The sequence below is a fragment of the Apteryx rowi genome, unplaced genomic scaffold, assembly GCF_003343035.1.
Source record: "Apteryx rowi isolate R43461 unplaced genomic scaffold, aptRow1 scaffold_235, whole genome shotgun sequence".
Lineage (NCBI taxonomy): Eukaryota > Metazoa > Chordata > Aves > Apterygiformes > Apterygidae > Apteryx > Apteryx rowi.
Genome location: NW_020448697.1, coordinates 1,000,143 through 1,021,424, shown reverse-complemented (window position 1 = coordinate 1,021,424; position 21,282 = coordinate 1,000,143). Strand labels below are relative to the sequence as shown.

Here is a 21,282-nt window from a genome sequence, read left to right as displayed (position 1 = left end):
AGCATCTCGGGGAGACCACAGAATCCAGAATCCCCTACCTACATCTCCTAGGGATTTTTTTCTCTTTCTTTTCTTTTGCTAATAATAGGTGACTCTGCCTTGAGCAGCAACTAGAACTAGCTACCTCTTCTTTGCTTGCATCTAAGTTCTCCTTAACCTATGTAAGATGTAAGGCATACTAACATTTCCCAGCAGGACATGCTGTCAGATATAAAACTAACCCTGACTGTGTGTCTGTGGAACCAGAGAGGCAGGTGTTAAGAAGAGCATTCGCATAAGAATAGCTAGGAAGTGAATAGTATTGATATATCTTTTTGTTTTTATGCAGCATCACCATCCTTGCTATCTACTAATTTATTCCTTGCTAGTGAAGATTTATTTTTTTCAGTTCATCCAGTATGTATTATTTGTTAATATAAATATGTTACAAATGTTATTAGCATATGTACCTAAACGACAGTCAAGTATAACTCAGTTGTTGCTGTTCCAGAAAAGCCTTATCCTAGCTGACTGTTTTCTCCACAACAGTTAGGTGTTTCAGAGAAAGTCACTCACCTTGTCTGACAGCTAGCGTTGTTGTGTAGACCAAGAATAGGAGGATATAATTGAGGAAGCTCTGAAAAACAGGTGTGTTGGCATGGAAATCTTCTGACAAATACTTGCTCGTCAGGCCAATGCCACAGATAAGGAGGGAGAGTACCTGGCCAAGAGCCACAGACAGCAAGAGGTCCCTAAAAAGAATGAGAAAAATACAGACATAAAACATTCAGCCTCTTCACCAACCAGATATGCTCATCCTCCTGCAAGAAGCATGTTTGAAAGTGTTACAACACAGGAAGAAACATGATGCTTCAATCAGTGAAGTACTTGCTGGATGTTGCTGATGTAACTTTTATATTATTTCTGCTCTTATCACTGACTTAAACATTGCCCAAACACAGCATAGATAGTAAATATTTACCATTTAATTTCACATGTACACAGGATAAACGTGACCAAAATACAGCACTGTTTTCTTCCAGTGTCTTCACTAATATAAAGACCCAGGAGTATCATTCAGATAAAGGCAGAGCTATAGCTGTTCCAGAACTTAGGAGCCACAGAGAAAAATCGGAGAAAGGATTTTATCATGTTTTGCCATCAATGTGAATTTACTGTATATTCCTTTCTTTCTTTTCCATTTCATTGTATAAAGTGTTCTTTCCATCTGCTGTGCAAGCSTGTGCATCTTCTTTCATCTTTGTCATTGCTTACTTTCCCTTCTGTTTTGTGCGGGGGAGCGTCCACTTTTTTCATTACTGTCTTCCTCTGCTTTTTGAAAATGTATTTTCCAGTTTGGTGTCTTGTATTAGTCTGTATTTCTTGACTCTTCCTCTGCATTTTCCTGTTACCAGGCTCCCCATTCCCTCTCCCCACAGCTATCTGATACTTGCTGCTTTGTTGCATGTTCTCTGTCTATCATTTTCTCCTCTTTACTCAAGGAACTGTTAAATCCGAAAGCCCACTCTTTTACAGCCTATATCCTTTTTATATCATTTCTTCAGTCTTCTCAGTGATATCCTTTTCCTTTCCAAGTGTCTTTGTCTCTTTTCTTCTTTCCTCAGAACTTTATTATCTCTTAACTGCACAGTTCAATTCAGCCCAAACCACCTTGCTTTCTTCAGTTTTTGTCATAGGATATTCTGTCTCCATCGCACAGAGGTTTATATATATATAAATTTTATATATATATATATACACACACACACACATATACACACACTTATTTATATATGTGTATAGATATTTAATTACCTATTATATATACTTATTTATATATGTATATATATATACATACTTAATTACCCTTAAGAGTTTTCCCACATCCACTATTTTGTCAGTACTGTCACGCTGATCAAGTCTGTTTCATAGCTGCACCCTTCTTGCAAAAGCACAAAAATGCAAAAATGCAGCATGTTGGCGTGGAACAGGAGCAAGAAGAACTACTGCAAGGAAACGCAAAAGGACATTAGAGGGGGACATATAGTCCCAGCCCTGCYGGCTGCCACTGTCACTGCCACCCGCCCCAGAAAGAGGGGCTGCAAGTCCCTGAGGGAACCCAGGAAAGAGACAGGAAGATGGGAGAGGAGCATGTTACACACAGGTCTCACTACAGCCCTGGTACAAAGAAAAAGGTATTAAACAATCTTATGGAAGGAGGGGAGCACTCTGTTCAGCTGTAAAAATATTTTGCACGTGTTTTCCTCTCCCAGACAGAAAAAAAAAAAATTGCTCCAAGGCTGCTTTGCTTTCCCTGACTGATTTCTCTGACCCTGGCTGTGACTATTCAGCTGCGAGGAGGATCTGTGCTACAGCAGCAAGTTTCCTAGTAAACTCAAGTGTCAAATTTGTTTCTCTTTTTCTCATAAACAATCTTCCCACTAATGTGTCTCAGTGTCATGGCATGATTCAAACAAACAGACACTGGAAAGCACAGGAGCCTGGGTAGTTATATTCATATAACATACCTCGCTGGCAATCAGTCTGACACAGAGTAAGAGAACAAACTTTATTGGGCTGAATCTTGTGTTTTGATGGAAAACTGCTGCATAAGTAGAAACTCAGATTCAGCAACCACTGCCTCAACTTTTACATTGCTCACTCCAATGCAAAACAACCGTGTGAAATAAACACACTCAACAGAGACGACATCTAAGACTAGGAAGCGAAGGCTGCCAAAGCTACGGAGCCTCAATTCCTGCCACCATCTGCAATGCTAGTGATGGGAAACAGGAAACTGGAACAGTGTCTGTGATTTAAATCCACAGAATAAGCTTATAAACTTGTATACTTTTATCCTTTATCATGTTGAATGCTGTTTTTTATGTCTTTGAGGTGCAATGAAGGTTCATGCAGCACTGTCCTCATCTGTAGTTTCTGTAGTTTTATTCATTAATAAATTAATGTTTGCAAATCTGTATCCCTAAATGCTTTGCTGCTTTACACAGGATACAGGTAGTTATTAGCCTTTCTCTATGCCTCAGATAAGACCATTAGCAAACGTTACATTACTTCCATTGTGGTATTGCATCTGTTCTAGAAAGAAGTATCTTGGATCCTACTTTGATTTACAGAAAGCTAAATATAGCCTCACTTAATCACTCATGAAAGGATTTTGTCAATAATATGTTCCTTGCTCCACATGGCAATCAGCTGTTGGACATCACTAATCATACCATTTTTTTTCTTCTGGTGGGAAGTTTGATGAGGCCTTATAAACTGCAGAACTTTTTATCGCAGTTCTCTATATTTAGATATGTCACCAGGCCTAACCAGACAGTCCTGACACTCGTATTAAAAATCCAACCAAACAAAAAATAAAAAGACCAGTTAATTTTTTTCAGGGCTTTATATGATAACCATAGCCCTCTTCGGAGTACATTTTGATTCTGTCCCTGTCATTTTGCAATTTATAAATCAGGTATTTTTTCAATGGTTGATTCTTTATCAAGTCATTCGCCCAAATTTACAAGTGACAGTTCTCCTACAGAAAACATGCAGCTGTTTGCAGACCTACTTATAGCTTGTCCTCAGCTTTTATATTTTACATTTCATAAAAATACAAACAAGAAATTAGATRTTTTGCTGGTGTCTTCAAGGTAATTCATATTTTGTGGTGTTCTCTGCAGTTTTGTGTGGGCAAGTGTTCTCTTTTCCAAAGCAGTGGTTTAGAATAGCTTTGCATATCTTCTATTAATTAAAAAATATGTCAAAAATTCCACTCACTATTGTATTACTGAAATTCCCAAAGAAGACAAAAGACAATTAAGAGTTCAGTAAAAGAAGACATGGACAAGAATCAAGACTATGAACCTGAACCTCTCCAAGACTTCAGAAAAACTCTGGATGCTGATCAGAATATAATCTCTGTAGATCAAGAGAGCCTTTATGTAAAAATTGTCTTTTGAACAGTAAAAGAATGTAAAAAATATTGAAAACTATTTTGTGGAAGACCAGTGCAAGTAGTTTTTACACACACTTCGATATTTTTTCTTACTTGTGTAAGAAAAATTAGATTTCAGAATCGAACTGTTGTGTTCCTCCTCCAGCCAGAACTTAGTTGAACATTTCACAGATTATATATGACATAGAAAAAATACATCTTTTTTTATTCTCTATTTTTATTTATTATTGTTTTTATTTTCTTATCTCTTTAGTGTGAAGTATAAGTAGTATAAGTTAGATGTTTAAGCAGAACTAATTCAAAGTCCATGAAGTACTCATACTTTAAGCAAGGATGATCCATTTTCTACAGTGACCCATTTTCTACAGTCTTATTCCTAAGGGGGACAGAAGATTTGGTATGTTCCTCTTCCTTCATCACTGTAGGCTGCAACTAGCACTAACCACTACCACTACTTTCCTTTAGACAAGGGAAAAAGCAAGCACTTAGTGCTAACATCTCAAGCACTCACTAGGCAGTATCTTTTCTAAATATCATCATACTGTTGAAATGTGCAACACAGCTCCTAAGTGCAACACTTTCCGTGTTGGTTTTCAAACCCTCCACCACACAAAGACTGGCACAAAGAGGATGACTTCTTCCCCCAGCCTTTGGCCTACGACACCAGTTTCAGCAGTACATCCGTTCACTGAGGAAGTGACATTCATTTATACTTTGAAAGAAAAGGAGTATGGTTTGAGGGCCTTCAAACAGAACAACAAAAAGAATCTCACTACAAAAAGCTTCACAGAAGTGAGGCTTTTTGCCTTTTAGAGTGCAATTTCTCATTAGTTGTGTGTTATTTTATTTCTCTACTTGTACCCAATTTATAGCAAAATAAAGCAAATCTTCAAAAATTCTGTTTTCCCCCACTAGGATCAACAATGTCTCCTCAAGCCAAGTTAAAACAGGGGAAGACTTTCAGCTTATCTCTGAACTTTGATCTTCTCATGAACTCATGATGTTCATTTGGTAATACAGAGCAAGACATTCTTCTCTTGGAAAATACCAGTTTAAGACTGTGTCCTTGAATTTTTTCCTGGCATTTGAAATATAATCCTGTATTGAAAACAATCATTAAATTCATTTCAGTCTAGGCACTCTTGCTAGTTAATCTGTCCAACACTTGCTATTGAGTTGGATGTGTATTTTGAAGTAGGAAGTAGAAGGTCAGAATTAGTCCTAGACCTCCAGGTGTCACACTGCTAGGCATCTGTCATGGGAGTTTCATGATACGCTAACAGAGATTAAACAATACTTCTTTACAGCCTCTTTAGAAACCCTGTCAGACAATAAAGCCTCAACTTCACATTGGGAGCCATTTAATTCTGTTTAAACATTTGGGCTGGTAGATGCTATGCATCATTTTTACTTGCTCCTCCAGGCATATGGAAATTTCTGTTAGTTGTTTTTCTCCTTGTTTATCAGCCACGGTAACATCACAAACTTCTGAAGGCAGATATTCTCATTTCAAAAAACTCTAAAGCTAGTGCTTGGTTCCTAGCACATACATGCTGGCATGACAAAAAATACTAGATAGATAACCTCACGTTCTCCTGCAATTATTTTTCATGAGGTTAGAACATCTAGCTCTGACTATTAGTCCATTTCCATCTCCTCCCCAAAATATTAAAACATAATTTACAGCACCAAATCAATGCAGTGCAACATTCAGAATGGGCCACACCATCACAGCTGCCACATGCTGGATGAATCAGTGACTTACAAAGGGTGGCTAAGTGATTTAAACATTCAGGGCTGTTTTATTCTGACACTAAATCCTATTTTAAAGCACTTTCCATGTCAGTTTTCTTTTAACTTCATTGCTTTCCCTCCTCTCTTTTGTACTTTACTTGGTCCCTTTCCACTGAAAGGTCCCCACTGCATCAGTTAAAGAGTACTTTAGAGGGTAAAAAACAGAGGCTACTGGTACTTTTAATCTCTAGCATGAGGCGTGTTAATCTTCCAGCATGCCACAGACTCCAGTAGTCAGGAGATTAGCAGTCTATTTCCTGATTTGAGGTTTCACAAGATGAACACCTCTGTAAAGGCTGTTCTGTAGCACTGTTAACAGGCCTGCAGGCAGAACTACGCTTTCTCCGGGATGATAATGACTGCTATACATAGTTATCTTTCAAAATGTTCCAAGTGTGTCTTTAAAAAAGAAAAAAACAGATACACTTCATTTAGAGACTGATTACTGTTATGCCTTAGCTAAGTTGATGATGTTTGTCACTGCACTATGATTTTGCCAAGCTTCTTCACTTGAGTATGTTTTAATGTATTTATATAAAAGCGTAAGAAAAAATAAACAAGTCTTAAAAAAAAAAACAGTCTTAAAAACTGTACTTTTATTCAAAGTGAGCTGAAGTTATTTCCCTATGAGAATTATTTATTTAAATGCCTAAAGGTGGATGTGGAATCTTATCTTAAATACCTATCAATAAAAATGTTGATACATACTACTATAGGAAAAGCACACGTGAAAAACTCCATGTCAAAAACATGAAATGTAGTTGCTTCTACCATGGATGAGTTTTTAAGTTCCAACATCCCATCACATTTAAATAGCTACTTAATGAGGACATGAATGTTACTCCCATAATTTACTGGGTGCACTTGATGCACATGGGCAGCTTGTGAAAGAATAAATTAACAAGACTTGCTAAAACCTTTTTCAGGACAACCAACAGAGCTCTCATTGAAAGCTAAAGCTGCAGGTTTTCTAATAGGTCTTAAACATATGAAAACCTCCTAATTGTCCTGCATTGCTTTGAAATTGATTGTACCTAGAGAAAGAGATTATGTGCTAATTTTGCACAAAAACTCAGTGTTTCTTATTTTCCCACTACTCTGATATGTCTGCTACAGAGGGAAGAAATTCTACAAGTTGGCACATGCAAACCTTCCCTCCTCTCTGCCTCTCTTAGTAAGGTAAGGATAGCAGCAAGTATCTTCAGTTAATATATTAAAGCACCTGCATCACGCTTTAGAGCAATTTACATAAGTGATCACAACATTCTATAATAAAATGTTCATAGCACTAAAGAGCAAGCAAGTTCCCCCACATACATACCGATAATAACACAGCCGGCACATGCACCGCATTTATTCTATTAGTCAACTACTCCCATAATGTGCATTCTCCATGGCCATACTGGAAGATGTCCCAAATAACTGTAATGGTCTTGAAGGTCTACACAAAAGCCTTTTTTTACTTCTGGCAGAGAAGAACAAACCAACCTAAAATATTTTCAGAATATAGACATCAAGGCTGCATTGTTGAACAGTAAAATACCAAAGCCTCAATACCACCTAAACCCATATACTCAATTAGAATATGAATAACTCTAATATTCACCTAAAAATCAGAGAATGAAACCCATGCAACACCAAGCCTATCTATCACTTAATTCCTACTGAGTTATTACTTTGAAATCTTCAATTGCATTTAAATGATGTATACTTGATCTCAGCACTAAGGGTGAATTTTCTGCATGGTTAGTTGCAAAGTACCTCAGGCTCCCACTGATGCTCAAAAGAAATGCAGATCCTTTGCCGTATCTTGAGAGGATTAGCTATTTTCCAAACTTGAACACTTTAGTCTCTTTACAAGAGGACAGCACTGTGGACTCCAAGTGTCTTAAGTCTTCTGGCTGGTCTGAAAAGCTCCAAAYCTTGAAAACCAAGGCCTATTTTTTGAAGAAAAGATGGTATTGGAAAAAATTGCTAACCCTGAGTTCCTCATCTGTTTTCTGTCCTGCATTCTGACTAAGCTAAAAAAGACTTCTTCCTTCCCTCCTTCTCTTCTTTCTTCCCTTCTTTCTTTCTTTGCTTTCCTTCTTTTCCTTCCTTCCTTTCTTCCTTCCTCCCTTCTTTCTACCAAGGCCTTGAGCCCTTCCAGGTGGGCCAGAGTAGAAAATTAATTTCTTTTTCACTGCAGTTAAAAGGCTTTCTAACTTAAGCTGAGGAAAGGAGGAGAGCTCTGTGCCTTCTTGCTATCACCCTTTCTTCTTGCCTGCTCAGGTCACCACCTTCCCCTCACTGTCATTGTGACTCCGGACAATGAGAACCAAATCTTTTAGATACTTTCCTCAGTGCAGTGAAGCTTTGTTTTGCATGGGATCGACCATATTTCTATGTTCCCGGTTATACATTACATTTCTGTAGAAAATGTCTTACCCAGGTGAACCCCAAAGGAGAGAAGTGAGACTGTTCTTTCTTTAGGGAGCCACCCAGGTGGCTCCACAGAGAAGGCTGCAGGGGCTGCGAGGAATGGGCAAGCAAAGTGGAGTCTCAGCATGAAGCTGAAGTTTGTAGCTCATGCAAAGCCCCAGAAACAGCAGTGAGGAGCAAAGAACAGCCAGCCAGACCTCGCATGGGTCCTCCCAAGAGCTGGAGAAGCCCAGGCAGCCTTTGCTGCCACCCAGTCACCAAATTAACTGGAGGAACACACTGGGCACAGGAAGAGCTGTGCATGCTTTTTATTTTTTATGTTCTGGCTTTCCTAGTTGCTTAGGGTGTTGGGGTTTTTTTAATTTTAAGGTTCTGATTTTTATTGAAATACAACTTGGCTTGAGTTTGAGAGCCTTTTAGTGGYAGTAAAATTCAAGATGTAGGTACATCCACCTCCAAGCTGCAGCTGACTCAGGGCCCTGTTTCTTTTAAATGATAGCTTGAGGGGCTAGCATAAATTGCTTGGTTCTGATAAAAACAAAGCAGAATCATATTCAGCAAGTCTCGAGATTCTCTGGAGCAGTTTCTTAAGACAAGATCTTACCTAATAAATTTTTTATCTCTTGTACATTGCCAATTACAGCAACTCTTGAAAATGGGATTCATTTATTATAGGCTTTTATTCAAGTTCACACACACACCCATGTGCTCAGAAATATATATGTTTTATAATTCTTTAAGAACAAAGGAACTGGAAATGCTTTAAGGCTATTCTTATCAATATAAAACTTACTCCTACATTTAATATTTAACAATACACTGCAGAGACAATCTGCTGCAGTGACTGCAAGTGCAAACATAGCACTTCATATTTTTATTTTTAATAAGAAATGCATTGAAAAGCAGCAAAAAGCATGATCTTATCTAGATGGAGTCCAGTGGCAGAACATTATAGATAATTCTTCCTTTTTTTTTTTTGATGCAACTTGTTAATAGTCAGCTTAACCATACCCGCTGACAAAAAAAACAAAAACGAGTTTATCCTAAAAACACACCTAAATTCTAAAATAGACCGCTACCCTCTAACCAGCCCTTTCCTAGCGCTTAGTTCACCTACAGATCACAGCAGGACTTTGAACACCATGGACCTTTTCCATTTAACAGTGAAGGTCTCTCCATATGTAGTTCTTGAAAACTTCCCAGTCTAGAGAGCACTGGAGAGACTGAAAATATTTCAACCTTTCTGATGGAATCAAAAATACAATTATAGATTACCACCTGATAACAAAATCATATTTCAGGTTATTTTGGTCAAATAAACTGACTGAAGCTAACTGCGGCCCACAAACTTTTATAAATTGTCACTATCTACCCCAGTCTGATGAGAGAAATCAAGGTTCCTAGATCTAGAGATTTCATCTTGATTGGAACAATAAATGACAGAGTTTACTTTCCACATGAAAGCTTACAAAAATAGTTACAAACACTACTTGATTAATATGGTACTTTGAAACCATGAACTCTTCCATTCAATTCAGAGATTGGTCTGTGCAAGAAAGGAAAGGTACGTCATTTTCCAGAAATTAATTCCAAAAATRAGATTTCCAATCTCAGAAATAGAATCAGGAAATCTAGTATGGATTAAGAGTGAGCTGTAATTTCTCAGGCTAGAACTCTACATGAACAACAAGAGCTGCTGAAAATTTTACATTTTATCCTATTAAAATTAGGCAGAGCCATTGGGCTGCTGGAAAAGCTTGAGCACCACTGTTTTATACTTAAAGAATAAAGCATACAAATAGATGGCCTTATGTGAGATAGATGTATGCTGTTACTCTGTTCTAAATGCATCAGTTAGACCTTTTAGCTCTTAGAGGAAAGTGGAATGGGGAAGGACTGACAGCTATCTGACTCTTGAAGAAAATGAAGTTCTCAGTCAAATTCCATTAGTTCATCTCACTTGCAGTGGTTTTTATGTCTGAAGCTCAGGACATTATAAATGCAACGATGAATGTCTTTAGATAACATGAGAAACAGTTTTAAAAGTTTCAGTTCTGTTAAGATCATCATCAGCTCCCAGTTTTCTCAGAGGGACTCAGAGCCTGCAGTAATAGACCTGGATGATTCCCAACGTCAAGAAAAATAGCTCACTAGTGCCCTAAGAACTACAGCATCGCTTGCTATTGCTCTCTTGCCATTACTGCACAGTGTGTTAATACAGTTTAAACTGATGGGCGCTTACGGACTTACAGCTATTGAGAGACAGTTGATAAAGAAAGAGACGAAAAGCATTATAGTTCCTGCTATATCCCTGCCACTGATAAGCCACTGATAGTGGTGATTGAGCGCTCTGATGGAAAACAAGTTTAAATGACTCAAGATTCCTCAAGTGATAGATGCTTGTGTGACTGAATTCAGTATGGCCAGAAACAAGGAGTATGGACTTGGAAAATTAGGCAGAATTCCTAGAAAAAAGTATGTACATGAGTTAATGATGTGTGTGATTTCAAATCTTTGCTGATACTCTTGAAAATTGCAAAAGTTGTGCCTTTGTGAAATGCATAACTCTAAGCACATGCACTCCTGAATAYCAGATGTGCACCCACAAACAGATGATGCTTTATTTGTCTGTCCAATAAAATTAGAGGATAAAAAAGGGAGAGGTATGAATACTGCAGGTGCAAAATTGCATCTCCTAAGGTGGTGGCTAGCCTTTGGAGAACTAGAACCACTAGTTCAATTGTTACGAGATGTAGATTTTTTTCCTGTTTTTTTATATCAGCACAGCTACCAAATGCAGATGATTGTTCATTCTAGAGAACATTYAATATCTAATGCTAATGTAAAAGTATAATTTAAAAATCAGATTGATTGGCTGTTGGTTTTTCTGGCTTGTTTTTGCAAAATCTTTTGCTTGGCTCAAACAAAGCAGACTTACTACCTCAGATCACAACCATTGATTTTTTGCAATTTTTCCAGAAATTATCAATGGTACTTTCAATAATATTGAAATATAGAAAAGTTGAAAAATCCATGCTTCAGTGGGCCACATCTTCTCAAATAGGCACATGCAATTCCCACAGATCAGAATTTTCTTTACAGGACAAAACAGGTAAAAGAAACCTCAAGAAAAATGTTCTCAAATTGGTCCCTGAAGAGTGGCCCCGTAATTGCATCGCTGGTACTGAAAGACAAAGAACATTCACATTAGCATTTCACCAAGGATGGCACTAAGCTGCTGCACACTTTCCCAAATCCCCAGGTACTTCAAAGGAGAGAGGTCTGTATGCCTGTGGCTCATTCTGACTTAGACTCTTCAAGGTCCTGACCATCTTTCACTGTTTCCCATGTGTGGGTTAATATTCCTGCTGCCTCATTTGCAGCCTCTCAAGAAGGAGTAATTCTCATAGTTGTTTGCTCATGGTATTGTGGCAAATGCAAGGACATTAAAGTTTTAYGCATTTTTTCCAACAATTCTTTAACACACAGAGGCCAGGATTTTTCCCTTTTGGGTGAGTGCCTTCCTCTTCCCTCATCTTGCCAGTGAAGCCTGTGCTCTTTGTTTCGTGATGGCCCAGCTTCAACAGGAGGAATGGAAAATGCCTTCATGAGATCTACTTCTAATTTACCTCTAATTTTAATACTCCACAGGAAGTAGATGTGTGTTTGAACTCCACAGAAGGAACAGATCCCCGAACTTAGATCCCATTTAGGCAACCATTTTAAGGGTTAGGCTGTGTCATAAAGTTGGGTACCATCTTCTGGAAGAGAAGTTTGTCTTCTAGCTCCAAAGCAATTGCTTAGGCACAGCACTACAGCAGGAGGGTTTCAAGAGTGAATTCCAATTTTACATAGGTAATTACCTCAGTGCTGCAGCAACGAGGGATTTCAGAAGGCTATCCTTCCTYGCCTAGTTATTCTCCCTTAATAGGGAATTTAGGTGCTTAATTCATGCTTACAGATTCCACTCCAGGAGTTCATTACCTAAAAATCAGGGTAACAAAGCTCAGTATCACCATCTCTGAATCCCTCTGTAGATCTGGGCAAAGTCAATATTTTAGGGAAGTGACCAATTTTGGGTGTCCCGCTCAGAGGACTTGAAAGGTGTTAAGTTTTCTTCCATGTCAGTCACCAGTTATTTCTAAAAACAAGGTCCCTTGAAGGTGTTTCAAACCGGGTGCCCAGAATTGATGCAGCCATAATCCATAGTTGCTTTTGAAGGTCTTCTCTTCTTTTCTACTTTTGCGATACCATAGGCCTCCAAGAAAGGAAGCACTCAGTGAAAGGGGCCACTGCAAAGTTAGTTACCCTTCTCAAATGAAAATGGAGTGCAGATACTTCAACTCCTTGCTTTTACTGTTTGCTTACTGTGCAGCAGCAATAGCCATTAGCCAGACAAAACTTCATGCGAGGCTCACACTTATGAATCTGTGTTTACATTTCTATTCCTTATAATTCAAAAAGAAAAAAGATATTGTGAGCAGAAGCTACAACTGGAGAGAATTCATCTCCTGCTAAATGAACAGATCAGCTATGTGCAACACAAAGCTCTTCATTTTTAGATATTAGTTAGGTAGTTCTGGTTTATTGGTTTACCCTTAGGGTCCGAGATAAATCTCTCCCTTTCTCCCTGCCTTTCAATCCAGTGAAACAGCATGACTGCTTCTGTCAACATGGTAAATTTATTACAGACCTGACACGTTGATGGAACAGACTCTGTTAAAAAAAAAAAAAAAAAAAAGGCACTGATCTCATTTTTGCTGTTTTTAATGGGGTTTAAAATTGCAAGGTGCTTGAAACATTTTTTTCTTAGTAAAAATAAAAAATTCAGAAGTGATCTAGGAAGGTGTCAGGTGCAGATTTTTAGAAGGTCAGGACAGAGTAATTCTTGGCCTACAGGATTCTGCTGTGGTCCCAGACGTACTACCAAAGCTACTGCTGACCTAAGAGATGAGAATGACAACTCACTTAAAGTAAAATGAAACCTGTGAAGAAAGGGGAGCTATAAGGTCCTCTTGCAGGAGATAAATACTCTGTCAAAAGGTCAGACCTGGTTTATCTGCCTGCATTCACTGTTTTCCTGGTTGCTTTACTGCAATTTGTCCACAATATTAGCATCTATATTTTGGATGTGCAACCAAAGAAATTTCTGTTAAAACATCACCAATCACACACAATAGATTTACTTACTGGAATTTGAGTAAAGCATATTTTTGCCTTCCCAGCACTGAACAGTGGAGTAGCACAGAGAAGCCAAACAGGCTGTAAACAGGCAACTGAGGATCTCCCCTTTCTGTGTGGCTGATACCCCACACCATCTGCTCCTTCCTACACACATGGTGATGACAAGCCACAGTGCACTCCTGAACCAGCAGAAAATGGATCAGAAACAAAGTCCCAGCTGCAGTAAATCAGATCAGCCCTTAGGCCACACTGATTTATTCTGGGAAGTTAATCAGCACCATGCTGCTCTCCTGATTGCAGTAGATAAGGAAGAGGCATAGCTCTGTTTTTCCCTTTATCCTTCAGTTGTGCCCATCTCATCATCCCTGGCACTGGCAAATGGCACTCCTATATTATCAGGGCCCCAGGTTTCTCCTCACCTAGCACTTCACTAGAAAGAAATGCAGTCCACTGCAAAGAATTAAAAATATGGTAATTCCTCCTTGCAAACGTTCCATGGGGCAACTGTTCATCTCATGGAGAATATCTCAATTTTCCCTGCATTGCCCCTCCTTTGAAAGGTTAGACATTGTAGGGAACACTCATACTGCTTCGCCCTTATGCATGTGGATTAGAAAGTGGTCTTCACAAGCTCCTTCTAAAGATAGGGGAATTGCCCTTTGAAGAAGGCCGTCTCTCTGTAAAGACAGCCAGAGAGAATGGCATTCCAGCTCAGCTGTCTCCAAAACTGTGACTTCTCAAAAACTGAGTACAAAGTCCATTGGAAAAGAGGGATGCTTCCTCACAAACTGCATTTTCTCCAGCAGAGGATCTTTCACCTCCCAGCTGTATACAAGTATGGTCACAACCTTCAGCTGACAAGTTTACTTTATTACTCCTCCCAGCACAGTCTAGATGTGTGCTTGGGGTGAAGAGAGCAGGGGACCAGTCTGGCAGTTGAAATGAAGTGTGAGGAAAAAACAGGCATTAAATTATTTTCTGTACATGCATGATATTTGAGTCACTCTGTATTAAGCTTTACAGAGCTACTACTACAAGAACACATGAATAAACCTATTGTTAGTACTGAAAAGAAGAGGAAGGAGTTTTGTGTTATTCAATAGCATTGCTCTCCAGAAATCACCTGTGTGAAAAGAGGATTGAAAGGCTCCAGTTATAACTGAAGGATGAAATTCCAGTCTTACTCTGAATTTCCTTGCCTTTCTGAATTTAAGGTAGCCATTAAGTGGGATTTTACTATAACAGTAGGTATTTCATTTTTCATTGATTTATTTTTTTCTAGAGAGAAATAAAAGAAAGAAAGAAAGAAAAGGCAGAAATTCTCTTTATAAGCTGTGTAAGTGAAACAAATGACATACCTACCATATAGAGCACATACACTGATTTAAGAGATTATATTCATGCAAGCCATATTGTGACACAATTATAGGTACCTTACATGTTGTTACTGAGCAACATACGCTGGTTAATTTGTGTCTGTAACTGATTATCTTACAAGGACCATATGGGCCTGTAAAGCAGCTAAATACCTCATGATGTAAAAAAGTAAATTAGCTTTTCATTTTGTTCATTAGTTTACTTATGGATTAAACTAAAATTTAACTGAGCTGTAATTAAATTACTCTGAATAAGGCAAATGGTTTTGTGTATAAAGCACAGTTAGGACACAGGAATCAGTGTTTATATCCGTGTTAAGCAGGTGTAACTCATCTGGATGCTCCCGGCCCGAGGTGATGTGAGGAACAGACAGGGCTGATAATGACTTTGAAATGTACCTTCCTAAGGCCCCCGCACTAAAGAGAAAGTTCTGTCACTTGAAATTTGGCTGTGGGTCAAAACAACCCTGTGGCCTGCCCAAGTAGCGAAATCCAGAACAAGGCTGAAAACTTGTTGAGACTTGTGAAATATAATGAATATGATTTACCCAATAGGATTTATAGAGAAGACTTATTTTTGGGGGAGACAGAAAGGGAGGACATCATGGAAGACAGTTTGCAGCTGCAAAAATGCCTTTACCTGTGAAAACCAAATTTGGCATGACAACAGCCCTTCAAATGTTCAGCTTTACAAGACATTAACGAAGAGAATTTTTTTTGTTCATTGTGACTTTTTTCCCATAGCTCTCTAAATCTGATCACTAGGCCAAGTGTCCAGACAGACACCTTGACATCAGAGGGCTGCACAGGGGAAATTATCTGAACAGAACAGTGGCAGTCAGTGAGAAAGTTTTGGTATCACTGGCCATCAAATCAAGGCACACTTGCTATTATAGTTTCCTTAGGGCATGCATCTTACTATGCAAAAGTACATGGCCCTTCAAACTGAGAATCAGATATTATTTTTGCTACTTTTCAGCTTATGCTTTTGGGAAATATCACACTTCATCAGTCTGTGCTGTATAGCTATGTGATGTACAGAGTATCATCAGTATTATATTAAGGTGTACATTTAAATATTTTCATGCTCAACTAATGTGATTATGTATATGGAAGCAGACTTGAGAGATATCATGGGAGAAGATGAGACACATTAATCTTGCAACTAATTGTGTGCTTGCATTTAATTTATATGCTTTATTATTTAGTACCTATGTCAACCACTTAATTTGCCTGCAAATCATTTTCTTATACGATATTAATGAAACATGCTATACTGAAATTCATCAAACTATGGAAATTAGAGATGAGAAAGACTCATTATATCATCAATTCATCCTCTTCTAGTTTAAAACAGTTCAAGAACTGCGGCTTCAGGAACTGCTCCTTCAAGAAGAGTATTTCAGTTCAAGAAGAAACCACAGGAGCAAAGAAGCCTCCCCTCAGCACAGTGCTGCCCTCCCACCGCCTGTGACTGACACGGGGAAATTGGTAGCTGGGGAAGCAACCACGCTGAGGCCACACTGCCTGCTGAGCTTGTGCCATAGCAACATCAAGTGGTTAAAAAACATAAGCTGCAGCTTCTGACACTTTTGGCAAGCATCTGTTAGGCTGTCTAGGGTGTCTGATAATTTTTGCAAGGCCAGACTGAAAAAGCATTCCCAGAGCCCAGCCTGGCTTCTGGATGCAGGTTATGGACCTTGGTCCAAAGATCTTACCCCTGCGGCGAGAATCAGGAAATGCAGACAGGGAGCTTTAGCTATGAGGTTTTCTCCCTCAGGTCTATCCCCAGTTCTTTCACAGCCTCCATTTACTCTCCAGTAATGGCTGTTGTGTCTGTTCAGGTCATAAAATCTCAGAGAAAGGACTATCTTATCATATATTACAGCGGTACATACCAAAAAGCCACCTTGAATGGAGGAAGCAGAATGGGAACGGAGAGGCCACACAGAGGTTCCCCAAGGACAAGCAGTGGAAGGTGCACACCGGTGCTGATGGTTCAGCTCCTCCCAACTCCCGGTGGGCAAGACCACCTCAGTTCTCAAAGAAAGGCATATTGTATTTTCTCTTTACAAGTGTACCCTATTTTGCAGTAATTTTCCTGAAACTGCTAAAGCCTTTAACTTTCCTTGTTTCCTTTTTCAGTGAACCTTTTGTTGTGTGGAGGCTTTTTGCTCTTTGTAATAAAAACACTTTCATTGCCCTGTTATATTGATTTTCAGTTTCCTAAAGCTTTGTGCTTTCCTTCTTCTAAGGTTACGGTGACACAGCTTTGGCCAAGTCTCACACTCCATTCCCCCGTGCTCCCGACTGAAAACAAYAGTTCTAACTGGATGAACCTCATTGGGCATTTGAAAATGATGCCCATTCTTCTCAAGCCTCCTATTTTGTCCATTCTTTTCATCTCTTCCATCTTCCTCCTGGCATTTCAGGCAGGGAATTGAATACAATTCAGAATGTGTGTTTTAAAAGCAAGCACTTACTTTGGTGAACTTGTCCTGCAGAGACAATTAGAGATTTACAGTTGTAATCTATATACATGGGGCTTTATAGTTTTTTTTTCTTATAAATATACAGCTACTAAGATCAGAATATAACTCACAGGACACATTTACACTGACAAAATTCAGTGATGGTATGTCCAGTCTCATGAGACTTGAACCTGGCCCTATGTTTCTATTTCTTACTTTGATCAATTGAAAAAGGACACAGAGAAAACTGGATTCTTTAAAGTGAAATCTGAGTCAGGCTTGAAAGCCTCAGCAGCCAAATGTTCTATTTACCATTGAGAAGTCCCTGGAGAAAAGGATAACTCAGATTTTCACTTAAGTGCTTTTTTTGTTTTGTTATCGAGCAAAAAGCAAGTGTAATTTGATACCCAAAGTATGCAAGGTTCACAATTCCAGAAGAAACTCCCAGGTTTTAGGGAGGTACTGTCAAGAAAGTAGTATAACCAACAGTTCTTTACCATGATAACTTTGAGTCTACCCTGACAAGTATCATCTATGAGCTACAGGGCGGACTGCATAATAGACCTTGAGGCTCTTCCCTGAGCACTGGTGAAACCAGATGGTCWGATGCCTTTTGGACTATATCTATGGACTACAGCTACTTTCTAGTTCCTGATCTTCTGTTTGAACCAACTCAATTTTCACACCTGTCATGGTTTTTCTTCAAGTACCCATAAGGGTATAAATTCACAGTGACACAGGAAGAGCAGTTTTAAACAAGTTCTGTTTCAGACTTGAAAAGAAGCTTGTGCATACAAAAGCTAACTTATTTCCAACTGTATTGGTTAGTCTAAYAGAAACATTGCTTCTCCCTATACAGTGCCTCTTTTAAACAAAGTTATTATTTATGCATTCATCAGTAGTACAAAGCACAGCGAACAGAAGGGGAAACCACTAGGATGCCACATGAATGGATCTCACTTCTGTTTTAATCTTTCCTTGCTTTTATAATTTTTTCATGTATCAGTTAATTCTACCTCTAGCAGCAAGAAGTAACATACTCACCTTCTCGTATCTCACTAAGTTTTCACTGACCACCTGCTAGTGATCCCTGTTTCTTAAATTCTCCTCCCTTACTTACTATCTCAGAACTTTCATCATTCAATGTAATATTTAATCCTAAACTCACTTTGAGAAGAGTAAATCATAATAGCATAGATGGAGCCAAGGCAGAAAGCAATCTCCAAATTATTCTTCAGCTATTTCTTTCACAATTCCTACCTATTGTTTCATTAACAAATCTATTATTTGCCTGTTTGAATTCCTTCATTTTTCAGACAAACTCTTTTAATTTTACTTCTGGCATTCAGGCACCTTCACATCAAACAGCTAACCTGAACTACACAAGATATTAAGGAAAATATGTAACTTCCTTCGTTTCCATGTCATGGTATTAAAATTGAACAGAACATGGCATTAATATGAAAATCATGGCCAAAAGAAACAATCCATTCCTGCAGCCTAACCCTGGGTATAACACACACCAAAACATTCTACACTCTAATTCCGATATCAAAATCAGTACTTYTTGCAAAAGCCTGTCTTTCAGGAAGACATCTAGTTTTGACTGACTTAAAGTCATAGCAACCTGTCACATTCTTAATTAAGTTGTTTTAAGAACTGATTATTTGCACTTTATTTCTAGCCAGTGGACTGTATTATGGTTTTGTCAGTTCTCTGTTATACGAAAAGAAGTCAAAATGGGAAAAAGCAATAAAGATGCTCAAGTTTAGCTGGAAAATTGGAAAATATATCTCAAAATACTTTGAAGGAAAATCAGCTTCTCAGAGAAACTTTATTGAGGTACCGGTGGCTGGCCAACAATGTAGCCAGCTGCGCTCAGTGCTATTTGGCATCCCAACTAAGCTATCTTTGGGCAGGAAACTACCAGAGAATGCTATTTTGCAGACAAAGGTTTTTCCTGTGAAGCTGTCTATTACAGTAACAGCTAGCACGTATTAGAAGAAAACTAAAATAAATAAAATTATCACAGGTACTTATTCTTTTTTTTGGGGGGAGGACATTTAACTTGTTTGAACTCTGTATAAGTTGCAACAAAAGAACATACATATAATAAGCTAAAAAGTCAGCTGGTATCCACATGACTGTGTAGTTTGGCCTCCAGTGTAACACAGGCTATGAAACTTCTCAGAATTAATTCCTGTTTGAAATAGGGTACTTATTTTATAAAGGCATCCAATATTGTCCTAAAAATGTCCAGCAATGGAGAGTCTTGCCAAGTTGTTCCAGTGATTAACTACCTCATTATTAAAAATCTGTTATTTCTAGAATGTATTTGTCTAGCATCAGCTTCCATTATACCACTGTTTCCTAAAGTTCTATTACAAATTTTTGCTTAACATATATAGAAGTCATCCACTAATCTTATTTTTGTTTAATTAAACAAGTTGACTTTCTTGAGTCTTTTTTATAAAGCATGCTTTCTTCCTTTCAGCATGCTTATGGCTCTTAACCTTCTCTAGTTTATCACTATTCTTCTCCAATTTTGAACAACAGAGTGGGACACAGTGTACCCAAAACAGTCACACTAGCACCAAAAATAGTGCTAATATAACCTCGCCCCTCAGTATTGCATTGTTCACACATCAAAAAATCTCATTATCCCCTTTGCACCACAGGGTCAAACTAGGACATACTCTGCTAATTATCCACTAAATGTCTCAACTCCTTCCTCTCTCATTGCTTCCTAGGATAGTCAACCATCCTCTTAGCATAGCCTAAGGTATTTATTCCTATATGTGTGTCCTTTTACCTGGCCTCATACAAACTCGTATTGTTTTCTTCCATTTTACGCATAGCAATCAAGGCAGACCACTCTATACAGCAACTTGTTCTTTTCATTATTTATCATCTCCTTTACCTTTGTGTCATCTGCAAACTTTATCAGGGATTATTTTCTCTTTTCTTCCACCTCCACTGATAATAACGCTAAACAGCATACAGTTTACAATTCATTGTCCTGTTTGATCAAGAAATAGTTAGGTTTAGAAATATGCCACTAAGCCAGTTTTAAAACCATTTACGGTGTGTCACGTTGATTTTCGATTATTCTACTTTCTTAATCAAATTGTTGGGCAATACCAAATGAAAAGCCTGACAGAAGTTGAAATACACAGCCTCAAAACTGTCCCTAACCTAGCAGCCTCTTCAAAAAAGACAGGAGGTTATTTTTAGAAAAGCTAAGAACTAATTATTAATTAGATGAACTAATTATTTTAACCTTTCCTTAACATTAAATTAATCAGATCCCAGGTCTGCTGTAATTTTAGATCAATGCCAAGGTGATAGAACAACGAATACTTGGCTCATCTGTTTGGCCTTTAATAAGCTACACAGCCTAAGCTTTTGCCTGTTCTCTGGACCCTCCTCAGTGCAAATCAGCACTACCAACACAGAGAGCTCCCCTGGATGCAGGTTGTATTAGCCTGCTGATTTAGAAGTACCTASCCTCTGTTTAGTATCTTCCTTAGTTATTGCTGGAACAGAACATATTTCATCATTGTATATATTGTTATATATATATAATACAGATACGTCCCTTGCTTTTTCTCAGAATTCTTCTACTTTTCTGATTGTTAATTTATTAGTGGAAGACAATTGTTAGGATTTCTCTCTTAAAACAAAACAAACAACTCCTCTGCCCAACACAATAACAACAAACCCCAAGCAAAACAAAATCAGTCTTCCTCCTTTTTTCTGCCTCTGCTTCCCTCTTATATTTTCTATAATCCTTAGCTTTTTGCTGCACATAAGTTCCTATCTCCTTTCCTTTTATTTCATTGGTCATGCATTTTAAGTCTTTTTGCCTATTTTTAAATGCAGTCTTGAAAGCATGACTGACTTGAAGGTGGAATATTGTGGGTGTTCTTCTAAGAAATGCTATGAAACACCTTTTAGAAAAACTAGAGAGACACCCAAAGAACACCCAATATCTACATATCTAAAGAATAGAGAATTAGAGAAATATTTAAAGAATGTTTGCATTTAATCAAAGAAATCCATTCAAACTCATGTATGAGTAATGTTGAGAGCC

The 21,282-nt window shown here is 38.2% G+C and overlaps 1 protein-coding gene across 1 annotated transcript in view; it reads right to left on the bottom strand.

Moving 5' to 3' along the window:
* Positions 1-766, bottom strand: part of SLC35F1 (solute carrier family 35 member F1) — a 106,772-nt gene extending 106,006 nt beyond the window's left edge. Inside the window, exon 1 of the mRNA XM_026065948.1 lies at positions 556-766. Within this exon, the coding sequence (XP_025921733.1) occupies positions 556-766 (211 nt within the window). The remainder of the gene's footprint in view (positions 1-555) is intronic.
* Between the last annotated feature and the right edge of the window lie 20,516 nt (positions 767-21,282).